This window comes from Tribolium castaneum, chromosome 1, assembly GCF_031307605.1.
Source record: "Tribolium castaneum strain GA2 chromosome 1, icTriCast1.1, whole genome shotgun sequence".
NCBI classification, from domain to species: domain Eukaryota; kingdom Metazoa; phylum Arthropoda; class Insecta; order Coleoptera; family Tenebrionidae; genus Tribolium; species Tribolium castaneum.
Window position 1 is genome coordinate 6049259 of NC_087394.1, and position 15148 is coordinate 6064406.

The window sequence follows — 15148 nt, forward strand, 5'->3', positions numbered from 1 at the left end:
TTTTACATTCTACTTATCATGTTCGAAGTGTTTTTTAAAATTAAAATTAAATTTCTACAACCGTTGTTATTAATATACAGGAAACAAAATTGTGTATTTTACTAAATGAACAGGAAGACATCATCATTAAAAAATCACTGATCCTTTTCAACAAATTTATTTTTCAATTAAAGTAGGTATTACACAAATACGTATAATTTCCACGTTGCTAAAACGATAAAAAAATTATTCACCACGTTATTCATGGCCTGATAAAGTGAATTTCTGCGTTATTTTGTATACTATTATATTACTATTATATTATTATATAAAAAAATACTTTTGGAAGTGACTGTACATTAAAATATATAGAATACTAATTCAAACGATTATGTTTTATTATTATTATTATTATTATTATTATTATTATTATTATTATTATTATTATTATTATCAGAAAAGACACGCTTTATTAATTTGTCTTGACCACAAGTTAGTTAAAGTTAACAAAATGACAAATTATTTCAATAAGTTCAATAAGTCTTTTTGGTGGTTTAATCATTTTTTTTAAAACTTGTTTGTTAAAATGCAACCTTTTTTATTAACAGCGAGCAAAGTGATTTCAGGATTTAAAATTTTTGTAAAAGCCTTTGCCAGCAATAGAATCTGCGCCAGAAAGTTTATCAAATAGATATAAATTCTTTGATTTCAATAAACTAGTATAGAATTATTTATAGTCTGCAAATAAATTGAAAATGCAAATAATAAATGAATTTTCAACTACGAAAACATTTTGTTTAAAAACTTTCTGCTTTTATTATTTCTTCTTCGTTTTTTAAAGATAAAGAACTGAAACATTTCTAAAATAGATCCGTATTTGTTGTAAGAAATAATAACCGAGGAACAAACTGTCTCGGGATTGTTGTGAAATCAATGTATAGCCACGAAAATTTGCATAAAAGCAGATTTCCCCAAAATTTTTGGATTTTTTTTTGCTTTGTATAAAATATTACTATAACACTTCCAAAATGATTTTTATCAAATCATAAATTTGTGAAGCAAGAAACACGTCTTCACTTAACAAATTTGTTACTAATGAAAGGAAAAGACTCTTCTATTTTACTTTAGAATTTTTGCAAAATTGAAAGAAATAAACAGGGAGAGATCAGCATTAAAATAATAATTGAAATAAGCTTCATAAACAAATAAATATTTTATTTATTATAGCCCTCCTCATACAATTTAATTTTCTGTTTTATCAATTTTTTTGCTTGGCACAGTTGGCATACAGGGTGTCTATTTTTTTGAGCTTCACCATGGGGATCCCAGTTATTATAAAAGATACGAAGTCAGTTAAATTACGGTAAAGTTGCGCATTTGAATGCTAAACACTTATCTGAAAGAAAATTTAATGTGTCATTTCTAGTTTTTGAATTATTGAAAAAAATTTAAACAAATTTTTCGTTTTTATTTTTTTTTAAGCGAAAATGAAAAGATCTAGACATTTTTAGGTAGGACATTCTTCAGGCATTTTTTACCAGAAATCTAAATATGTATTTTTGAAAACTTTTTCGATACAACGATATATCGTGTTGATTAAAATTAAGAAAAAAGCGTGTTTTCGAAAAAAAAATGTCAAAAATTTTGTTTAACAAACTAAGTTTTGACAGTTCTATTAAATATGAGAGCAAAATTTTTATAACTTAGTCTTGTTTTGTTTTGCGAAGAATAAACTTCTAACTTATCATTTAGTCATTTAGTTTTTGAATAAGTAAGCTTGGCAAAAAAGTGAACCACCAGTTCCAAATTTAATTAAACCTTCAAAATCTAGTTTGTTAGCGTTTTTTCCAAAGCACTCTTCGCAAAAATGCTTTTTTCTCCATTTTGATCAGCCAGTAAGATTCAATCATATCTTGTGATATATCGTTGGAATCAGGAATAAAAACATTTTTCTAAAATACATAAAGCGAATATGGCTTCCATAAGAAAAACCAAAATTGAGTGATGTAACTCTGACATCAAGAACGCCTTGGAAATTACAATGACAGACTTAGATTCCTTGTAAAAAAGTGCCGGAAGAAAATGCAAGTTAAAAATGTCTAGTTCTATTGGTTTTAGTTTAAAAAAATAAAAACAAAAATTACAAATTTCCGTTTTTTTTTAATAACTCAAAAACTAAAAATGAAACATCAAATTTTCTTTTAGATAATGATTAGCCGACCTCTGAAAACTATACCTACGTTTGAAAAGAAATGCAAAAATTATTTTTTTCGTCGTTCGTAAAATAATGATTTTCTGCAAGTAATTATTATAATTTTTCAAATTTTTGCTCCACGAAAACAGCACCCGTTTATATTAATTAGTCCTTAATTGGTGTTATTTACGTCCTGAAATTGCAGCAGACTAACATCATTACAAGTCGTGTAGCATTTAGAGAAGCAAACAGACGATTAAATTAGGCAAACAAACAATGGCCATTAATTCCGGCGGTGGTGAATCATTAATTTGAAAAAGTCCCTTGGAAGCGTTGATTTGCGGTTAGAATTTTTTCGTCGAACCGAATGGTAATAATCTCAATACCCGCATAGGCATTATAAATGGGTGAAAACTCGCTTCACGTACAATGGAAGACTATTATCATTTCGGTTTGCGGTGAAGGAGGAGCTAAGTCGCTGTCCTTGGACTGCCAACGAGAAAGAAATGTCTTCATCAACGATCTTGACCAGACCAGAACCTAACACCCAGAGCCGATTGGCGATATCACCTAAGCCTTGTATCTCATATTTTCCTTCGATTATAATTAAATTTTATGTATTTTCGCTTGTCGGACAGCATTCCAGCGATGATACCTTGTAAACGCGAGTCTTATTATAATCCCGGACGCATACAATAGACCGAGAAAAGGATATTATCAGCAGTGTATTCAACCTGCGACAATAGATCGTGATTGTGCACTATCTTTATTGAAAACAGAAGATATCTATTGTCTACTTAGATAAATATTACCAGGTTCCCAGCGCCTTCTGCTACCAGCCATCATTATATGCTCTTTTACCGTGTCTTTTTGCATTCTCTTCTTGCCATTTTCTATTGTATCAGATTTATGCCCATTCAAAAGGTGACGCTTGCGGAGCAACTTTTAAAAATCGTATTACAGTCAAACGGACCGTTAATTTATAACAAGTGAAACTAAGTTTTTTCAACTCGCATTTCTTATCTCAATGACCTTTCACATGGCTTTTCTGTGGCACGGAAGAAATTTTCTATCAAAAAAATAATACTTTGGGAATTTATTTTGCCAAAACATTTCCCAAAACAGTAATGTTAAAAAATTAGTCAGAAATGTGTTTTTAAGCCTAAATTCACACCTGATTGAACAATGTTTTTCGACATTGTTTTCTAGTTTTGGCAAATTCTAGAAAATTCATGGTGGTAAGCAGGACATTTCTGTTAATTTAGCAAACAGCCGAAGTATCAACAATTTACAAGCCACAAAACTCTTATTAATTCAATTTAATAAATAAATAAATACATATTTTTTAGTTTTTGATTTAATCAATAGCAAGAAACTGTTGAAAATTCTGAAAAAATTCACATGCATAGAAAAGAATAGAGTATTTAATGAAAAACGCAAATTTTTGTGATTTGTTCATTACTGATTATTAGTTTTTGAGATGCAGTAAAAAGTTCTGTTAACATTATACGTATTATTGAAAAAAATTATTCATAAATCACCATATTTTAAGCTGAAAGAAAGCTTAGAGGACTTAACACCTCTGAAAAAATTATAAAGACTCTTTGTTTTCTGTTCGATTGTTTACAACTGAGTGATAGCTTAGGTAAAGTCCTAAGTCCTAAATGAAATGTTTTTTGAAAGCTGAAATGGTCGGATACTGAAAGGAATAAAAATTTTTATTATTGGTATTATTTTTTATTTTTCAATTACAATTACAATTACATTCAAAAAACACAAATTTTAACCCATTTTTGTTCCAGAACTCTGAAGCAAGGTAAAGTTTGTTCTGCAACAAATGGATCAAAGCTCCATTTATTTAGAATTTCAATAAAAAAGCCTTTGGTACCATTTATTGTTTCCATATATTTCCAAAATTGGTTTGCTCTGTTAAAAATTTTCTAATTTTAACCATTTGTTCTAAGAATTTGTTTTTGGATTTGTGTAAGAGATTTTTAAAAGCAATTTATAAAAAAATAAAAATAAATGCATATTTTCATAGTAATTTTAATTTTGAGATCACATTTATGCTCTTAAAAATTATGACTATACCAAAAAACATTATTGGTTATTTAGGGCAGGGAGAAATTATTAAATTTTATATTTTCAGCAATGTTTCAATAATTAAACGTATAATTATTGAAGTCTGATGAAGATTTAATAAAAAATCGAAACGTCTTTTCTGGTCGTAACAGTAATTTTAATGTTTAGCAGTATTTTTCCATCTGTTGATGGTTGATTAAACCACTAGAGCGAGTAAATCAGTGTTTTTATAAAATATTATTAGATAATGTTTACCAACAAAATTAGCAATTTTTTAAATTTATTTATATAATTAAAATAGTAGTTTTCTTTTATTGGTAGCAAAATTATTATAATGTAAAATATGTTTCCTATGCTTTAGAACTTTCATTTTTCGAGCAAAAAAGGTTCTGGACATCTTGGAAAGAAAAAAGCAAAAAAGATGAAGCAGAAAAGTAAAAAGCATGAGAAGGCGAAGTTATTTTTTTAAACAAAATATTTCAGTGACTTTAGGCATATTTACTGTTAATATGTGTTACATTTTGTTAACGCTTCATTAATTAATTGAAAAATACATCTTGCTGAAAAGGATAATAGATTTTATCGGACTTTGAAAATTGTTTTTTGATGATTTGATAATTAAAATTAAAAAAAAAAATTGGTTTCTTGTACATATTAGCTGTTTCAAAATTATAAAAACGCCAACGTTGCATTTTCTTTTAAATTAGCTGTTTGAAATTCTTCATGCACCTCAAAAAAATAATAGCCAATGGAATTTATACTTTCAATAAGAAATTTAATCACTAATAACTACTCTACAATTTTATATTAGCTGTTTCAAAACTATAAAAACGCCACTGGCGCATTTTCTCTCAAAATTAGCTGTTATAAATTATTCATGCACTTTAAAAAAATAACAACTAATGGAATTTATAGTTTCAATGAGAGGTCTAATAATTAATAACTATTTTACAATTTTATCAATCTTATTTAAAAAAAATAATTCGGTAAAATGCGACGTTAACGTTTTTATAGTTTTGAAACATCAAATATGTGATACTTTTTTAAATTGAATTTGAAATAAACAAAGCTTTGATTCTTTTATTGCATAATTGACATTGTGGTCTTACCTTATTAATTAAAAAATTGCCTCTATGAAAAAAAATCAAGAAATGGTAAGACTTTGTTTTTTCTCAAAACAGAAATGTTAAAAAATAAGTTCCAAATGTGTTTTTGAGCCTAAATTCACCAAAAATTTCACACCTGATTTAACAACGTTTTTCGACATTGTTTTCTAGTTTTGGCAAATTCTAGAAAATTCATGGTGGTAAGCAGGACATTTCTGTTAATTTAGCAAACAGCCGAAGTATCAACAATTTACAAGCCACAAAACTCTTATTAATTCAATTTAATAAATAAATAAATACATATTTTTTAGTTTTTGATTTAATCAATAGCAAGAAACTGATGAAAATTCGGAAAAAATTCACATGCATAGAAAACAATAGAGTATTTAATGAAAAACGCAAATTTTTGTGATTTGTTCATTACTGATTATTCGTTTTTGAGTTGCAGTAAAAAGTTCTGTTAACATTATACGTATTATTGAAGAAAATTATTCATAAATCACCATATTTTAAGCTGCAAGAAAGCTTAGAGGACTTAACACCTCTGAAAAAATTATAAAGACTCTTTGTTTTCTGTTCGATTGTTTACAACTGAGTGATAGCTTAGGTAAAGTCCTAAGTCCTAACTGAAATGTTTTTTGAAAGCTGAAATGGTAGGATACTGAAAAGAATAAAAATTTTTATTATTGGTATTATTTTTTATTTTTCAATTACAATTACAATTACATTCAAAAAACACAAATTTTAACCCATTTTTGTTGCAGAACTCTGAAGCAAGGTAAAGTTTGTTCTGCAACAAATAAATCAAAGCTCCATTTATTTAGAATTTCAATAAAAAAGCCTTTGGTACCATTTATTGTTTCCATATATTTCCAAAATTGGTTTGCTCTGTTAAAAATTTTCTAATTTTAACCATTTGTTCTAAGAATTTGTTTTTGGATTTGTGTAAGAGATTTTTAAAAGCAATTTATAAAAAAATAAAAATAAATGCATATTTTCATAGTAATTTTAATTTTGAGATCACATTTATGCTCTTAAAAATTATGACTATACCAAAAAACATTATTGGTTATTTAGGGCAAGGAGAAATTAAAATTTATATTTTCAGCAATGTGGCACTAATTAAACGTATAATTATTGAAGTCTGATGAAGATTTAATAAAAAATCGAAACGTCTTTTCTGGTCGTAACAGTAATTTTAATGTTTAGCAGTATTTTTCCATCTGTTGATGGTTGATTAAACCACTAGAGCGAGTAAATCAGTGTTTTTATAAAATATTATTAGATAATGTCTACCAACAAAATTAACAGTTTTTTAAATTTATTTATATAATTAAAATAGTAGTTTTCTTTTATTGGTAGCAAAATTACTATAATGTAAAATATGTTTCCTATGCTTTAGAACTTTTATTTTTCGAGCAAAAAAGGTTCTGAACATCTTGGAAAGAAAAAAGCAAAAAATATGAAGCAGAAAAGTAAAAAACATAGAAGGCGAAGTTATTTTTTTAAACAAAATATTTCAGTGACTTTCGGCATATTTACTGTTAATATGTGTTACATTTTGTTAACGCTTCATTAATTAATTGAAAAATACATCTTGCTGAAAAGGATAATAGATTTTATCGGACTTTGAAAATTGTTTTTTGATGATTTGATAATTAAAATTAAAAAAAAAATTGGTTTCTTGTACATATTAGCTGTTTCAAAATTATAAAAACGCCAACGTTGCATTTTCTTTTAAATTAGCTGTTTGAAATTCTTCATGCACCTCAAAAAAATAATAGCCAATGGAATTTATACTTTCAATAAGAAATTTAATCACTAATAACTACTCTACAATTTTATATTAGCTGTTTCAAAACTATAAAAACGCCACTGGCGCATTTTCTCTCAAAATTAGCTGTTATAAATTATTCATGCACTTCAAAAAAATAATAACTGATGGAATTTATAGTTTCAATGAGAGGTCTAATAATTAATAACTATTTTACAATTTTATCAATCTTATTTAAAAAAAATAATTCGGTAAAATGCGACGTTGACGTTTTTATAGTTTTGAAACATCAAATATGTGATACTTTTTTAAATTGAATTTGAAATAAACAAAGCTTTGATTCTTTTATTGTATAATTGACATTGTGGTCTTACCTTATTAATTAAAAAATTGCCTTTATGAAAAAAAATCAAGAAATGGTAAGACTTTGTTTTTTCTCAAAACAGAAATGTTAAAAAATAAGTTCCAAATGTGTTTTTGAGCCTAAATTCGCCGAAAATTTCACACGTAATTTATCAACGTTTTTCCACATTGTTTTCTAGTTTTGGCAAATTCTAGAAAATTCATAGTGGTAAGCAGGACATTTCTGTTAATTTAGCAAACAGCCGAAGTATCAACAATTTACAAGCCACAAAACTCTTATTAATTCAATTTAATAAATAACTAAATACATATTTTTTAGTTTTTGATTTAATCAATAGCAAGAAACTGTTGAAAATTCGGAAAAAATTCACATGCATAGAAAAGAATAGAGTAGTTAATGAAAAACGCAAATTTTTGTGATTTGTTCATTACTGATTATTAGTTTTTGAGTTGCAGTAAAAAGTTCTGTTAACATTATACGTATTATTGAAGAAAATTATTCATAAATCACCATATTTTAAGCTGAAAGAAAGCTTAGAGGACTTAACACCTCTGAAAAAATTATAAAGACTCTTTGTTTTCTGTTCGATTATTTACGACTGAGTGGTAGCTTAGGTAAAGTCCTAAAGTCCTAACTGAAATGTTTTTTGAAAGCTGAAATGGTAAGATACTGACAGAAATAAAAAAAATTATTATTGGTATTATTTTTTATTTTTCAATTACAGTTACAATTACATTCAAAAAACACAAATTTTAACCCATTTTTGTTCCAGAACTTTGAAGCAAGGTAAAGTTTGTTCTGCAACAAATAAATCAAAGCTCCATTTATTTAGAATTTCAATAAAAAAGCCTTTGGTACCATTTATTGTTTCCATATATTTCCAAAATTGGTTTGCTCTGTTAAAAATTTTCTAATTTTAACCATTTGTTCTAAGAATTTGTTTTTGGATTTGTGTAAGAGATCTTTAAAAGCAATTTATAAAAAAAATAAAAATAACAAATACATATTTTCATAGTATGTTTAATTTTGAGATCACATTTATGCTCTTAAAAATTATGACTATACCAAAAAACATTATTGGTTATTTAGGGCAGGGAGAAATTAAAATTTATATTTTCAGCAATGTTTCAATAATTATACGTATAATTATTGAAGTCTGATGAAGATTTAATAAAAAATCGAAACGTCTTTTCTGGTCGTAACAGTAATTTTAATGTGTAGCAGTACTCTTCCATCTGTTGATGGTTGATTAAAACAGTAGAGCGAGTAAATCAGTGTATAAAATATTATTAGATAATGTCTACCAACAAAATTAACAATTTTTTAAATTTATTTATATAATTAAAATAGTAGTTTTCTTTTATTGGTAGCAAAATTACTATAATGTAAAATATGTTTCCTCTGCTTTAGAACTTTAATTTTTCGAGCAAAAAAAGTTCCAGACATCTTGGAAAGAAAAAAGCAAAAAAGATAAAGCAGAAAAGTAAAAAGCAATATCTTTTTTTTAAACAAAATATTTCAGTGACTTTAGGCATATTTCTACTGTTGTTACTGTTAATATGTGTTACATTTTGTTGACACTTCATTAATTAATTGAAAAATACTGTTAAAAATTTTCTAATTTTAACCATTTTTTCTAAGAATTTGTTTTTGGATTTGAGTAAGAGATTTTTAAAAGCAATTTATAAAAAAATAAAAATAAGAAATGCATAGTTTCATAGTAATTTTAATTTTAATATCACATTTATGCTCTTAAAAATTATGACTATACTAAAAAACATTATTGGTTATTTAGGGCAGGGAGAAATTAAAATTTATATTTTCAGCAATGTTTCAATAATTAAACGTATAATTATTGAAGTCTGATGAAGATTTAATAAAAAATCGAAACGTCTTTTCTGGTCGTAACAGTAATTTTAATGTGTAGCAGTACTTTTCCATCTGTTGATGGTTGATTAAACCACTAGAGCAAGTAAATCAGTGTTTTTATAAAATATTATTAGATAATGTTTACCAACAAAATTAACAATTTTTTAAATTTATTTATATAATTAAAATAGTAGTTTTCTTTTATTGGTAGCAAAATTACTATAATGTAAAATATGTTTCCTATGCTTTAGAACTTTCATTTTTCGAGCAAAAAGGTTCTGGACATCTTGGAAAGAAAAAAGCAAAAAAGATGAAGCAGAAAAGTAAAAAGCATAGAAGGCGAAGATATTTTTTTAAACAAAATATTTCAGTGACTTTAGGCATATTTACTGTTAATATGTGTTACATTTTGTTAACGCTTCATTAATTAATTGAAAAATACATCTTGCTGAAAAGGATAATAGATTTTATCGGACTTTGAAAATTGTTTTTTGATGATTTGATAATTAAAATTAAAAAAAAAATTGGTTTCTTGTACATATTAGCTGTTTCAAAATTATAAAAACGTCAACGTTGCATTTTCTTTTAAATTAGCTATTTGAAATTCTGCATGCACCTCAAAAAAATAATAGCCAATGGAATTTATACTTTTAATAAGAGATCTAATCACTAATAACTACTCTACAATTTTATATTAGCTGTTTCAAAACTATAAAAACGCCACTGGCGCATTTTTCCTCAAAATTAGCTGTTATAAATTATTCATGCACTTCAAAAAATAATAACTAATGGAATTTATAGTTTTAATGAGAGGTCTAATAATTAATAACTATTTTACAATTTTATCAATCTTATTTAAAAAAAATAATTCGGTAAAATGCGACGTTGACGTTTTTATAGTTTTGAAACAGCAAATATGTGATACTTTTTTAAATTGAATTTGAAATAAACAAAGCTTTGATTCTTTTATTGCATGATAGACATTGTGGTCTTACCTTATTAATTAAAAAATTGCCTTTATGAAAAAAAAATCAAGAAATGGTAAGACTTTGTTTTTTCTCAAAACAGAAATGTTAAAAAATAAGTTCCAAATGTGTTTTTGAGCCTAAATTCGCCGAAAATTTCACACCTACTTTATCAACGTTTTTCCACATTGTTTTCTAGTTTTGGCAAATTCTAGAAAATTCATGGTGGGAAGCAGGACATTTCTGTTAATTTAGCAAACAGCCGAAGTATCAACAATTTACAAGCCACAAAACTCTTATTAATTCAATTTAATAAATAAATAAATACATATTTTTTAGTTTTTGATTTAATCAATAGCAAGAAACTGTTGAAAATTCGGAAAAAATTCACATGCATAGAAAAGAATAGAGTATTTAATGAAAAACGCAAATTTTTGTGATTTGTTCATTACTGATTATTAGTTTTTGAGTTGCAGTAAAAAGTTCTGTTAACATTATACGTATTATTGAAAAAAATTATTCATAAATCACCATATTTTAAGCTGAAAGAAAGCTTAGAGGACTTAACACCTCTGAAAAAATTATAAAGACTCTTTGTTTTCTGTTCGATTGTTTACAACTGAGTGATAGCTTAGGTAAAGTCCTAAGTCCTAAATGAAATGTTTTTTGAAAGCTGAAATGGTCGGATACTGAAAGGAATAAAAATTTTTATTATTGGTATTATTTTTTATTTTTCAATTACAATTACAATTACATTCAAAAAACACAAATTTTAACCCATTTTTGTTCCAGAACTCTGAAGCAAGGTAAAGTTTGTTCTGCAACAAATGGATCAAAACTCCATTTATTTAGAATTTCAATAAAAAAGCCTTTGGTACCATTTATTGTTTCCATATATTTCCAAAATTGGTTTGCTCTGTTAAAAATTTTCTAATTTTAACTATTTGTTCTAAGAATTTGTTTTTGGATTTGTGTAAGAGATTTTTAAAAGCAATTTATAAAAAAATAAAAATAATAAATGCATATTTTCATAGTAATTTTAATTTTGAGATCACATTTATGCTCTTAAAAATTATGACTATACCAAAAAACATTATTGGTTATTTAGGGCAGGGAGAAATTAAAATTTATATTTTCAGCAATGTTTCAATAATTATACGTATAATTATTGAAGTCTGATGAAGATTTAATAAAAAATCGAAACGTCTATTCTGGTCGTAACAGTAATTTTAATGTTTAGCAGTACTTTTCCATCTGTTGATGGTTGATTAAACCACTAGAGCGAGTAAATCAGTGTTTTTATAAAATATTATTAGATAATGTCTACCAACAAAATTAACAATTTTTTAAATTTATTTATATAATTAAAATAGTAGTTTTCGTTTATTGGTAGCAAAATTACTATAATGTAAAATATGTTTCCTATGCTTTAGAACTTTCATTTTTCGAGCAAAAAAGGTTCTGGACATCTTGGAAAGAAAAAAGCAAAAAAGATGAAGCAGAAAAGTAAAAAGCGTAGAAGGCGAAGATATTTTTTTAAACAAAATATTTCAGTGACTTTAGGCATATTTACTGTTAATATGTGTTACATTTTGTTAACGCTTCATTAATTAATTGAAAAATACATCTTGCTGAAAAGGATAATAGATTTTATCGGACTTTGAAAATTGTTTTTTGATGATTTGATAATTAAAATGAAAAAAAAAATTGGTTTCTTGTACATATTAGCTGTTTCAAAATTATAAAAACGCCAACGTTGCATTTTCTTTTAAATTAGCTGTTTGAAATTCTTCATGCACCTCAAAAAAATAATAGCCAATGGAATTCATACTTTCAATAAGAGATCTAATCACTAATAACTACTCTACAATTTTATATTAGCTGTTTCAAAACTATAAAAACGCCACTGGCGCATTTTCTCTCAAAACTAGCTGTTATAAATTATTCATGCACTTCAAAAAAATAATAACTAATGGAATTTATATTTTCAATGAGTTACAATTTTATCAATCTTATTTAAAAAAAATAATTCGGTAAAATGCGACGTTGACGTTTTTATAGTTTTGAAACAGCAAATATGTGATACTTTTTTAAATTGAATTTGAAATAAACAAAGCTTTGATTCTTTTATTGCATGATAGACATTGTGGTCTTACCTTATTAATTAAAAAATTGCCCTTATGAAAAAAAAACAAAAAAAGAAATTTTTGGGCAAAGCTGAGTTAACTGAGAATCTGTCAATACTCTGTAAAACTTACTGTCACTTAATTATATTAATTTTCTTTATAAACCACTCAGGTTGATTATTGTAAACAATCAATAAAATGTGGCACCCTAACAACATTTGTGAGTTAACTCGGCCCATTTTCCTAATTTGGAAATACACAGGATTGCCAAATTTTTCACTGAAATACCCGTCCATTTGTGACAAGAGTAAAACATGGATTGGTGGTTTATCAGTACTTGTGCTTGCCTCCGGGTCTGGTTATTTCATGGCAGAGAGAATATCAGTTGATTACACGAACTTTTTGGTGGCCTTGCAGGCCGGAATGTTGGGAGTCCAGAACGTACTAACAGTTAGCACATTGTTCAAAAAACGCAAACAAATTGGAAAAATAATACTAGACGTTGCCAAAATCGAAAAAACGATTTCTAACTTGACCAGAACTCAAACAAGTTACCAAAATGAGGCGCAAATTTTGATCAAATTTATGGTTTTGAGGTATAGTTGTGCCCTTGTGGCCATGATTTTTGACATAATCAGTGAACCGATTTACAAAATGAACGTTGCCTATTATCACGTCTGTTGGAATTATCAATTTCCAATCGATTTGATATTTTTGATAATTTTTCTGGTCATTAGACGTTCCTATATGTTGTTGCAAAACTATGTTAAGGTTACTGATCCATTGCAAGTGCAGGCAAATTTTCCTGAAATGAAAAAAATCGCACGAAAGTTAGATAAAGTTATAATAAGTGTGAGAGAAGCGTTTCAAGGAGTTATTCTAGTTAAAATCGTAGTGGAATGTTTGTCTTGCACGATAGGGCTGTATTATACAATTTTGACGGTTGTACAGAAGGAGTTTGCACTCACAACTACAGCAATTTTTTATTTAATAGTTCAAGCGATCGCTAATTTTTCAGCGATTGTGTTTTTTCAAGCTGCAGTAAGACAAGTATTGATGTGGCATTGAAATTGCCCTTTTTTACCAATTTTGGTTTTCCAGAAAGAATTATTTATTGATGAAGTTGATAAGTTGCTCTCTCTTCTACCGCAACGAATTCTGAGATATAAACAGGTTGTGAACTTTGTTATTTTAATATGATTTCGTAATTTTAAGTTACAGAGGGTTTTGTATGGCATTAACTGTGACATAAATAGGTTGACATTCAATGTTTGTGGATGTTTTCAGCTAGAATATCCTACAATTTATTCGGTAAGTTTAAACATCGAAAGGGTGTGTTTTAAGAGATCTTTTGCTTTAGATGATCTCTCAGATGTCGATACTTTTGGTTTATATATTTCAGTTTAAGAAGAAATAATTGCAACCTTTGGAAATAATTCCGAAATGAGAAATAAAAAATTGGAAAATAAACTCATCCTTTTCTGAACGTTTTTCTCTATGTTAAACCAATCCGGACTGTTTAAGACTTTAGTTTCTGCTGACTAATGACTATATTTTTATGTTAAAAAAATTCAGGATTTCGGATTTTTGCAAAAACATTTGCAAGCTTGAGCTTCCATAACTGCGTCAAAATTTCAAAAGACATATCTCAAATAGGCCAACAAATAGCTAAAATAATAGTTAAAATTTTGACGTCAATAAGATCCATGCCTATTTTCGCAATTTAATCAAGCAATTTTCAAACAAAAAAAACATTGAAATATTTTGTTTATTTACGGATGTTTATTATAGCTCTTCTCATACAATTTGATTTTGTGTTTTATGTATTTTTCTTTGGAACTTTTTGATTTTTTTTCATAATTAAAGATCACTTGTTAATAAAAGCACAAAACTCGTGAGATTACAGGTAAGAGCACAAATTCTATTATGCAATAAATGAAAAAAAACTTTGATTATTTAGGATTTGATGGAAAGAAAATGTACGCATGTATAAGAAAAAAATGTAAATTTTTATTTTTATACACTCTAGGGGTTTTAGTATCATTCATAAATTCTAAGCGTTTCCAAGTGCTAATTTTAAAATTATTATGTTAAAGTTATGGCTGAGAAATTCTTAATTCTCAATTTCTCGAAAAAAAAAAATGTAGAGCTACTACTCTTTAGTTCTCTTCAAAAAAAAATATTGGCTTCGAGAAAGAAAATTTAAACAGAGAAAGTGTTTATGTCTTTTTTGTTTCTTTAAAAAATATGTAAGACTCCTTGAAAAAAGTTTAAATTGCGAAACTGTTTCACTTCTCAGTTTCTGTAAAAAAATTATAGGGATTCTAACTGCGAGTGGAAAGAAAATGAAGGCTGATAAATTCTGTATCACTTCTTAGTTTATGCAAAAAAAGTGTAAAGCTTGTATCTAGACAAGAAGTCTGTATTAATTCTAGGTATCATAAAAAATAACTTGCAGATTTCTATCAGAAAATCCTAACTGAGAGACGTTAGATCACTCTTTCGTTTCTTAAAAAAACTCAGATGCTCCAGAAAATCTAATCTAAAAAATTCTGTATAACTTTTTAATTTCTATTAAAAAGTTGGAATTCTCACCAGAAACAAATTTCATTCTTTATTCTACCTCACAAATGTTGTTAGGTTGGCACGTTTTATCAATTGTTTACAATAATCAAACTGAGTGGTTTAA

General features: G+C 26.7%; 1 protein-coding gene across 3 annotated transcripts in view; it reads left to right on the forward strand.

The window, feature by feature from the left end:
- LOC656505 (uncharacterized protein) overlaps positions 1 to 15148 on the forward strand; it is a 38574-nt gene that overhangs the window by 16711 nt on the left and 6715 nt on the right. Inside the window, exons 1-3 of one of the 3 annotated variants that reach the window (XM_064357044.1) lie at positions 12624 to 13509; positions 13561 to 13632; positions 13681 to 13770. The exons of the other annotated variants lie outside the window; for them this stretch is intronic. Of the exons in view, the coding sequence (XP_064213114.1) occupies positions 12658 to 13509; positions 13561 to 13632; positions 13681 to 13770 (1014 nt within the window). The 5' untranslated portion in view covers positions 12624 to 12657. Of the gene's footprint in view, positions 1 to 12623; positions 13510 to 13560; positions 13633 to 13680; positions 13771 to 15148 lie in introns of those variants that run through there. 3 annotated transcript variants of the gene reach the window in all.